Below are 11,321 nucleotides of genomic sequence, written 5' to 3' on the forward strand. Positions count from 1 at the left end.
GATCTTATCTATGCACAATCAGCTTGTAACACTCCAAAGAGAAAGGAAAACTTGAAATCGCATCATATGACCCCTTTAATTCAATTGGGTATCCCTGTTTTTCTCAGGAATGTCCCAAATGTCATGTGACCATTGAAAAAGACGGTGGCTGTAATCACATGGTGTGTCGAAACCAGAGTTGTAAAGCAGAGTTCTGCTGGGTTTGTCTCGGCCCTTGGGAACCTCACGGCTCTGCTTGGTGAGTCTGCTTCACCTCTTATTAATGCTTATGTTTTTATATACTTGTGAAACATTGAACTAGCATGTACCTATCACACTGATTACAGGTACAACTGCAATCGCTACAATGAAGATGATGCCAAGGCAGCCAGAGATGCTCAAGAGGTACTTTAAGTCATTATTTGACCCAACATCTGTCATCCACATTCAATTCAATTCAAGTTTATTTGTATAGTGCTTTTCACGATGCAAATCATTGCAAAGCAGCTTTACAGAAAATTAAAGTTTCTGCATTATATTTAGTAATAGCTTATCAGTGGTGACTATCTCAAGTTTGTGAAACATTGAACTAGCATGTACCTATCACACTGATTACAGGTACAACTGCAATCGCTACAATGAAGATGATGCCAAGGCAGCCAGAGATGCTCAAGAGGTACTTTAAGTCATTATTTGACCCAACATCTGTCATCCACATTCAATTCAATTCAAGTTTATTTGTATAGTGCTTTTCACGATGCAAATCATTGCAAAGCAGCTTTACAGAAAATTAAAGTTTCTGCATTATATTTAGTAATAGCTTATCAGTGGTGACTATCTCAAGTTGATGTCCATATGGCAGAAATGTACAGTAAAAATCAAGCAGTTAGGGATGCCAGTCCTGTGGCAGAAACAGAGAGGGAAATAGAGAAAAATTAGCGTAACTACTCCAAAAAATGAATTCAACCCAAGCAAAAGAATGTTAATTTGCATTTGATCAGATGTAACTGAAGTACAGGGTTATGAGATGCATTATGTGAATGCTTGGCTAAAGAGATGTGTCTTTAATCTAGATTTAAACAGAGAGAGCGTGTCTGAACCCCGAACATTATCACGATGGCTATTCCAGAGTTTGGGAGCCAAATGTGAAAAAGCCCTACCTCCTTTAGTGGACTTTGCTATCCTAGAAGCTACCAAGAGTCCAGAGTTTTGCGACCTTAGGGAGCGGGATGGATTGTAGCGTGGTAGAAGACTAGTTAGGTAGGCAGGAGCTAACCCATTTAGGGCCTTAAAAGTAAGTAGTAATATTTTGTAACTGATACAGAACTTAATAGGTAGCCAGTGCAGAGAATGTAAAATTGGGGTAATATGATCATATTTTCTTGACCTGCTAAGGAAAGATGCAGGACAACCAGCTAGCAGTCCATTATAATAGTCCAGTCTAGAGGTCATGAATGCATGAACTAGCTTTTCTGCATCAGAAACGGGTTGCATGTTCTGTAAATTGGCAATGTTTCTAAGATGGAAGAATGCTGTTTTTGTTACATGGGAAATATGCAACGGTGATAGACGTCCCTCTAGAAAATGTGATAAATATGCGTTCTGTGTGAACAGTTTGGTTTCGGTTTTGACATAAACAACATAATCATAATGTTCTCTTTTTCCCCGCAATATTTTGTCCGAAACAATGTAGCAGCGCCTCATCTAGTGGGTTCAACTGGATAGGCTAACAAAAGCATTAAAGTGCAATGACACTTACATCGTCGTCGCATTTCGTGCGCCACTGATTGGCTGGCTGACGGCTGACGGCTGACCTAAAATTGTGGATTTTAATGACTGAAAAACGAAATTTGAATTTTCTACTTAAATATTATCAAAATTCTAATTATATTCTAATTTAAAAGGCATAATTTCAGTTAGGGGAAAAAAGCTTTTGGCTTTCAAAATTTCTTCAAAGCGTAATAAAATAACACGACTATCTTTGAAAGTTTGTTTCAAAGTTTATGTTTATAATGTTTATAAACCATATATAATTAATAAAGTTGCTTAAACAATTAGAAAAGATGTAACATGGGAAATATGGTTTTCAAAAGACAAGTTGCTATCTAATATAACACCCAGATTTTTGACTGTAGAGGAGGTAACCGTGCATCCGTCTAGTTGCAAATTGTAATCCACGAGATTCGGCGTACTGTCTTTTGGTCCAATAAGTAATATCTCTGTCTTATCCGAATTTAATAGGAGAAAATTATTGGTCATCCATTCTTTTACATTTTTAACACACTCCGTTAGCTTAGATAATTTAGAAGTTTCATCTGGTCTTGTTGAGATATATAGTTGAGTATCATCGGCATAACAGTGGAAACTAATCCCGTATTTCCTAATAATATTACCAAGTGGCAACATGTATATCGAAAATAGCAGAGGACCTAGGACAGATCCTTGTGGCACTCCATGTTTTACTGGTGATAATTGAGATGACTCCCCATTTAAATGAACAATGTGGTAGCGATCGGACAGGTAGGATCTAAACCATCTTAAAGCCTGCCCTTGGATACCTGTATAGTTTTGTAATCGATCTATGAGTATGTCATGATCTATAGTATCGAATGCAGCACTAAGATCAAGTAAAACTAGCAATGAGATACAGCCTTGGTCTGACGCAAGAAGCAAGTCATTTGTAATTTTAACAAGTGCAGTTTCTGTGCTATGGTGGGGCCTGAAACCTGACTGAAATTCTTCATAGAGATCATTTTTTTGCAGGAAGGAGCACAATTGAGCAGACAACTTTTTCTAAAATTTTAGACATAAAAGGAAGATTTGAGATGGGTCTGTAATTTGCCAGTTCACTAGGATCTAGTTGTGGTTTCTTAATAAGAGGCTTAATAACCGCCAGCTTGAATGGTTTTGGGACGTGACCTAAAGACAACGACGAGTTAATAATATTGAGAAGCGGTTCTTCTGCTACAGGTAACAACACTTTCAGTAATTTAGTGTTACAGGATCTAACAGGCATGTTGTTGGTTTAGATGCAGTGATAAGTTCATTTGGATCTTCCTGTCCTATAGCTGTAAAGCACTGCAGTTTTTCTTTGGGTGCAATGAATGAAGCTGAATTACAAGACGCTGTTGATTCTACATTTGTTATTGTATTTCTGATGCTATATATTTTATCAGTGAAGAAATTCATAAAGCCATTCCTACTAAACTGTGAGGGAATATTTAGTTTGGGTGAAGTCTGATTATTTGTTAATCTAGCCACTGTGCTAAATAAAAACCTTGGATTGTTTTGGTAATTTTTTTTATGTCATCCTTTATCTATCCAAGGAGACTCAAATTAGCACTTGCAGGAAAGCATGACTTCTCCCTGTTCAGAGCAAACCATGGCCTATAACTGTTGTTCCTTTTATCCATGCCGCAGAGTTCCCGTGCAGCCCTGCAGCGCTACCTCTTCTACTGCAACCGCTACATGAACCACATGCAGAGTCTGCGCTTCGAGCACAAGTTGTATGCGCAGGTGAAGCAGAAGATGGAGGAGATGCAGCAGCACAACATGTCGTGGATCGAGGTGCAGTTCCTGAAGAAGGCCGTGGATGTGCTGTGCCAGTGTCGCTCCACGCTCATGTTCACCTACGTCTTCGCCTTCTACCTCAAAAAGAACAACCAGTCCATCATCTTCGAGGTGAGGGGGGAAATCATGTTTTTTTTTTTAGTTTATTGCACAATCCCATGTGTTAGACTGGTTTATAGCTGCAAAAATAATGACTGTTTTTGGACAGGTTTCCAAAACACTCCACCTGTGTGCTGTTGGTGGGACTGACATTCAAACTATATTTTCATAGCATTACACTGTTTACAGTTGTCAGAGAAATCAATACACTGATGTCTTACTGCTGTATTTTTTTTTTCCAGAACAATCAGGCTGATTTGGAGAACGCTACAGAGGTGCTCTCGGGTTATCTAGAGCGAGATATCTCCCAGGATTCTTTGCAAGATATAAAACAGAAAGTTCAGGATAAGTATAGGTGAGAAATTTATCCAAAATCACGTGTTTTTTTTTTCCTTCGTTTTATTTCTTTTAAATTCATGAAATTATTGTATTGTCTACTGCTGCTTGGACAATTTGTGCAGTTATTTATGTGCTATTATAGTATTAGTATTTTTAGTTAGCTTTTGTTTTTAGTTTTCATTTTAATTTTAGTTTAAATTTTAGTAATTTTATGTGCTTTTGTCTGTGTTATATTTCTGTTTAGCTTTAATATTTTATTATTTCAGTGTTAGGTTTAATAATTGTACTACTTTTATTTCGGTTAGTTGCCTTGGCAAAATTCCATCTAGTATTCACATTTTATTTCAGCCTTAAATCAGTTTACGGAAATGGTTTTTAATAGATTTAATTAACAATAGTAACACTGTACTTGTGCACTATATTCCAAGTCTGCTTTGCTTTGTGTGGTGAACAAACCCACATTTAAATTTCCAGAAAGTCTTCCCTTCCACTAAATATGTGAAAAAGCACCATTTTCTTATCTGACACATTGGGCAGCTTTGATCAAATTGACGGCAAAACGCCATTGGATCTTGTGTGTTTAGTAGGGCAAAAGTCTAAAGCACCAGTTTAAATATGCAGGATGAAAACTGAGGTTTGGAATGTACACACCAGTGATGCACCGAAATGAACATTTTTGGTCTGAAAGTAAAGGGGTGAATTCTTATTTTAAATTAAGTATCAATGCAAAACTCAACTATCAATGCTGTAGTATTAGTAGTAGTAGTCATTATTTTAATCAATATATTATATATATATATATATATATGCTCCAACTTTATTTCTTTTTATATATTGTTTCAATAAAATGACAGCTGAATAAAAAAAGACTAATTATGAATGTCGTAATTATAAATAAAGAATGCAATGACTCCAAAAGAACTCTCAAAGTTGATTTTATATAATACAAACACATCTGTACCTATTGACTCCAACATCTGTTGCGTGAGATGTTGGTTAATCTAAGTCAGTGTAATGCTTGCACGCAGTTTGTTTTGAACCGAAAACTGTAAATGTATTAATCCGCCAGCATCCAATAGGAGTATCTAGTATCTATTTTATATTTTTTAGAGTTTTATTTTATCGCAGTAATAATTGGCATAAGCAATAGTACAATTAAATTTGCAGCCACATGTCAATTTTTTATGTTTAGTCTTCAGCGAGAACGCATTGACACTAATCAAAGCAATTGAGCATCTCATTGGCTTTAAACACGTTTTTTTCAGCATTTATATTATGTATGATTAAACCTGGATATTTTCATGTGCATGCAGCTGTTTCTTCTTGTCAAAGTTGGTTATCCAATCTGTTAAAGTTTTGGTTTCTGTTTATTTTTCCATTTAATTGGACGTTTTATGGCATTTCCGATGGTGCAAATTCTGATGCATCCTTAGTACAGACACATTTTATCTCCTATATTCTCCAGTGAAAATGCCCTTACAGAAAACAGTCTGCACTGTAATGATTTCTACTACAAATTCCATTAGTTTAACTGGATACGAAATAGGGGACGTCAGAAATGTGTTGAGCACTGCTCATGTTTGAGGACTTTTCTGCATTTCTCCTCCCGTGTAGATACTGTGAGAGCCGGAGACGAGTGCTGCTACAGCACGTTCATGAGGGCTATGAGAAAGACTTGTGGGAGTACATTGAAGACTGAGACAGAACTGCTGCGTCACAAGCTTCGGAGTGTAGAAAAGCAGTGAACGTGCTGTGATCTCCAGTCGGCCATCACCGCAGCCCCTCTCCATGTTGCATCCTTTTTACGTGGCATCTGAATTTTGTTATTATTTAGAGTTTACTGAAATAAAAAGGTAGAATATTCTAATAAAACTCCTACGTCAGTATTGCAGTCTGTAAGAGTTGATTGTCACAACGGCACGGAAATGTATTCCATTCTCCAAGCTTTCTGTGGAGATTCTTCTTTAGTCTATTTTTTTTTTTTTTTTTTAGTGCTTTTTGTCATTTTGTCTGAAGTTGTGTTTATAGTTGGAGCTGAGATTGGCTTGTCTTAAGCATAGCATTACAGGTCCGAGCCATGCGGAGTGTGTTGTGTTGTGTTTTGGGAATGCTTGGATGGGTGGCTTTATGCAGAAGTGTGTATTTCAAGCTGTAAATAGCACACATGCATGGAACATGGAGTGGGATGCATCTTTTTTGTTTGTTTTTTGGAGAAATATTTATTCTTTATAGATATTCAAGAATGTGTTTAAACAACATGAGAGGAGGCCACGTGACGTTTTTTGCCTCATGTTTTTTTTTTTTGCTGGAGGTTAAGAACCTTTCCAGAACGTTGCACACCTGAATCAGAGGCATTGTAACAGCAGGGTAACAGTAGCCTTAATTACATGCAAATATACAATGAATAAAAAGTAGAGTTGCATGAATCTCACACAGAAATATCTGGGTCATATTTCACCCCAAAATCAAAAGGAAAAAAATAAAGTATATTTTGCATAAAGAAAATTCAGCCTATTTTTAGAACCGGTTGGCTGGTTTTACAGTATGACAATTGTTCCACTAGTTATTTAAATTCATTAAAATTAAACTAAAATCTCATTACCAAAATGCAAAACAACTCATTATTTGGATATTACAGTAATGGAAAAAATTGTCCTTTTTTTTTTTACCATAAATTCAGTACTATTCAAATTGTGTTAGTACTATCAGTACTATTAAAATATATTTATTTTTCACATAATACTACAGTATGACAATTGTTCCACTAGTTATTTAAATTCATTAAAATTAAACTAAAATCTCATTACCAAAATGCAAAACAACTCATTATTTGGATATTACAGTAATGGAAAAAATTGTCCTTTTTTTTTTACCATAAATTCAGTACTATTCAAATTGTGTTAGTACTATCAGTACTATTAAAATATATTTATTTTTCACATAATAAAATTTATTCAATGTTCTCCTAAAATGCTTTCTATTTTCTTTATTCCATATGAAGAGTTCAGATGCAAAAGCCTCTAAATGCCGTCTGAAATGTTCTTCTAAAATGAGCATTTTTATCAGGCCCCTATATTTACATTCAGTTATTTCACCTTAAATGCATAGAAAAGAACCTATACATTGCCATTAGCGTAAAATTACTGAACCTAAACATAGGAGCCTGATAAAAATGCTCATTTTAGATGAAAATTTCAGATGGCGCTTAGAGGCTTTTGCATCTAAACTCTTCATATATATATATATACTTTTTTTTTTTTTTGAGGTGAAATATGACCCCAAAGTGTTTTTGACTGTTTACATGAGATTCAACCAATTGCTCTCATTGTCAAATGCAGTTCTGGATGTGGACATTTTAGCTGTTTGCTTTGAGCTAATGGTGCGTTCAAGTCGTGTCGGATAGATCGTATTTACGAGGTGAACGCACATGAACGCCACATCAAAGTCGAGTGGCAAACTCAAAATTTTCTTTAAGCCCCGAGTTGGGGGCGTGTCAATGAGAAACATGGCGGAATCGATGGATGCAACGTCTGTAGTTGATGGTAAATGTTTGTTTAAATTGATAGTTTAGTTGTCCTATAAACTTGAATTGGTCATGTTCTTGTTACGCAGCTGAAATCCAAGTAAAAAAATGTAGACCCTGTTGTATTTTCTTGTAATTTATTAAAAGAAGGTACACCGCCATCTTGTGCCGACTAAACTGACTTGAACGCACCTGACGTCGTAATTTACGACTTGTCAACTCGTAAGTAGGAACGTCCCAGGAGGACTTGAACGCAGCATAAGATCGATTGGAACATGCACTCATTTGTTTTTATGAACCATCTCGTCTCAGTTGATGTTTGGCTGAACATTTATCTTTAAAACAGCTGTTATAGCAAACACACTACCAGATGTTCCATGAGAGCAAACTTGAGTGACATTCACTCACTAACATCTAAAGTCTCAAATGCTTTTACCTGTTTTTCATTTTCTTTTTAAATGTATGCACCTTTTGTAGTGTGAGAGGAGGCAGATGATATATTGAAAGCACTGTTGTATTTCTTTACATGACTGCCAAGTGGTTACAAGGCTTCCTGGTACTGATTATCAAGCTCTATGTGGAGAAGATAGAACCGCAACACTGCATAGTCAAGCTTGGCTGTTATGAACAAAAAGTTGGCCATTTCTGTTAAACTAATAGGGCAAATATGAGCGCTGTGTTTACACTAATATCAGAAGACATCCAGCTCAGTACAGTATGTGAACAGATGTGACACCTGTTGTTATTTTGTTTTGTTTTTACCATTTTTTCTTTCTGTAGGTCATTTCTTCACCCGGTTAGAATGCATGGTAATCATTCTCAGTGCATCAAACATGTTTGCATCTGAACTGGGTTTGTAGGGTAGTTTACAGCAGCTTCTACTAATTCTGGTGTCACATTTTATGGCCTCCATGATCGGCACTTGGAGTTTGTGCTCATGTTTTATTAATCCCTCATTGGAAAAACAACAACAACTGAGGAACAGCAGTGTTGCCTGTGCTGACAGATGAGATTTCTTCACCAAAGTGTGAATATATTCATTAAAAATGAACGGTCTCTGATTTCGAGAAATGTTCGTCTATGGTGGCTTTCCTGTGTTGTAACCATTCTTATAAAAATGTCCTATTTAAATAAATCTCATTTAAAAGTATTTGGGTGAAATCATTGGCAAATTAGGCCGATTTATAGGCAGCGCACTGGCGGGCAGCTAAGCGTTGTTGCGGAACTCCCTCTGGCTGCGTGAGACTGAGCAGCTCACGCTCTGCAGGCTGCAGCAGCCGCGGCTTTTTCACACACAGCCTCAGCTAATGGCAGGGTAAAACAGCCCATTTCGAAAGTGGGATTACGTTTTACCCTACTAGAATTGATGCCGGAAAGTTATCATATTCATAAGTGCATCAAGTCATTTGCATGTGAAAGTAGAAATACGTTCAATTCAGACGAAACTTCTGTGCTGATTATAACGTGCACGTTAACTTTCCTCATGAAATGTGTCTGTGGGTCCGACAATAGCCTCCACGATGTCATATATTCGCTCATGACCAGCGCACTCTTAAAGGAATAGTTCACCCAAAAAAAAAACATGCACAGACAAATCCAAATTAAACCCTGCTGCTCGTGACGATACATTGATGTCCTAAGACACGAAACGATCGGTTTGTGCCAGAAACCGAACAGTATTTATATAATTTTTTACCTCTAATACACAACTATGTCCAACCGCGCGCACGGCATCCGGTGCATGAGGAGTGTACATGCTCTGGCGTAGTTTACGTTAATGGGTGTATTGATATCCAGCCGAAGAGCAATCGACCATAACTTCAGGCGAGCAGGCTCAGAAGTTGGGAATACGTGGAAAGTCACCACTCCCAAATGAGTTCGCGCGAGAGAACGTAATCTTTTAGTTTTAAGTCGGTTTGAACAATCCGGATAAGCGCAAGTAAGTACCATTTTGATTAGCCGTCGTACCTACAATGACTGTGCACTGTGTAAACAATGAGTGACATATACTCGTGAGAGATCACTTCCGGCGCTTGCATAAAACTACGCCAGAGCGCGCGCGCACACCTCACGCACCGGATGCCGTGCGCACGCCCAAAGACAGTTGGACATAGTGGTGTATTAGAGGTAAAATATGATATAAATACTGTTTGGTTTCTGGCACAAACCGATCGTTTCGTGTCTTAGGACATCAATGTGTCGTCACGAGCCGCAGGGTTTAATTTGGATTTGTCTGTGCATGTTTTTTTTACTCTCATAGATTTTGTTACCATTGCCATGCATTATACGACTGATAGACTGCAACGGTTAAAGTTAAAAATCATCATATGTGTTCTACTGAAGAAACAAAGTCACCTACATCTTGGATGCCCTGGGGGTAAGCAGATAAACATCACATTTTCATTTTTGGGTGAACTATCCCTTTAACCACCGCGTGTTACAATGGAAGACTTCAGCATTAATTTCAACATATATGGTAAAAACAAATCTTTTTAGCCGTGTAATAAGCGGGATAATGTACATCCAGCCGGTTGTTATCTCAGCATAAACCCCTTCAGGCTGATACAAAACTGATCTTGTATCACCCTGATCACCCTGTCGGGGGTTTATGCTGAGATAACAACCGGCTGGATGTACATTATCCCTTACATATATAATAGAAAGTGCTGTAGTAATAATTCAGTTACTATTAATGTTGCATTATTTGCAATAATTGTTATAATAATAATAGCAATATAATGATGTTTATTTGTTTATAATGTTTATTAATATTATACTGAATACATATTAAAGTACTTTATTTCTATAATATATAAAGGAAGGTTCGCTGTGATTACAAATAATAATAATAATAATTATGTGTTGCAATAATAATTGTTTATTATTATTCTTGAATACATTATCATCATGTGTTTTGTTTTTTCTTTTGCTCTTGGTGTGAATAAGCCTCGAGTTGCATAAAAGGGGTCAATCCATAAATGTAGGCAATCGTGTTAAAATGCATAGTTTATAAGAAGTTAATAAGGAGCAGTAGGGGGCGCAATATGCTTCAGAAACTGGAGCCAGAAAAATAAAGGAGGGTCTTTGTGTTCTTCCCCTGTCCTCTCACTGCGGATGGGTGCGGTTTCACGTCAGTGCAAGATTCATAGCACATCATTTTTAATGCATGCATGCTCATGTTTATGCACTGCTTGTAATCGATAGATCCACTGTGGTATTTCTACTCTAATATATCTGTGCAAAGTGTAAAAAAAAAAGCATCCCACATTATGCAGATGAATGGCTGCTGTATGAATAGGAAATTATATAAAAGTAAAACATGCATGTAAAGATATACAAATGTTTTTAAAGCAACAAATACAAATAGAAAACTAAGTTGGATATAACGCATCTTTGTAGATCTTTCGATGGTTATAGATTGATTAACTGCTGTGTTGTTTCTCTGAAACAGGAACTCCTCCCTCTTCACACTCTCTAAAAGGGAAGCCACATAGCATATTACTAAAATATTAAACCACTAGCTGACCATCTTGACAATCATCAGCCTTCTCATTACTTCCTCTCTGGTGGTGCACTTAAACATTAAACAATAATGTTAATTTTGTGCAAGGATGCATTTAAAAAAGACCTGGCTAGCTGATAGCCATCCATCAGAGGAACTCTGAAACTGTCTAGAAAAGAAACCTGAGGCTAAAAACAAAGCTCTGTGGTTTAAACACAGCTTATGGGAATAGTGTGTGGTTTGAGTGGTGTGGCTCAGATGCAGCACTGCTATATGGGGGGGGGGGGGGGGGGTTGCAAAAACAACGGC

General features: G+C 37.0%; 1 protein-coding gene across 1 annotated transcript in view; it reads left to right on the top strand.

Moving 5' to 3' along the window:
- The window catches only part of arih1l (ariadne homolog, ubiquitin-conjugating enzyme E2 binding protein, 1 like), a 16,279-nt gene extending 9,684 nt beyond the window's left edge, over positions 1–6,595 (top strand). The window contains exons 10-14 of the mRNA XM_016280421.1: positions 108–238; positions 327–384; positions 3,400–3,660; positions 3,891–4,003; positions 5,602–6,595. Of these exons, the coding sequence (XP_016135907.1) occupies positions 108–238; positions 327–384; positions 3,400–3,660; positions 3,891–4,003; positions 5,602–5,686 (648 nt within the window). The 3' untranslated portion in view covers positions 5,687–6,595. The remainder of the gene's footprint in view (positions 1–107; positions 239–326; positions 385–3,399; positions 3,661–3,890; positions 4,004–5,601) is intronic.
- Positions 6,596–11,321: the final 4,726 nt, after the last annotated feature.

Source organism: Sinocyclocheilus grahami, unplaced genomic scaffold (genome assembly GCF_001515645.1).
Source record: "Sinocyclocheilus grahami isolate Dianchi unplaced genomic scaffold, SAMN03320097.WGS_v1.1 scaffold140.1, whole genome shotgun sequence".
NCBI lineage: Eukaryota > Metazoa > Chordata > Actinopteri > Cypriniformes > Cyprinidae > Sinocyclocheilus > Sinocyclocheilus grahami.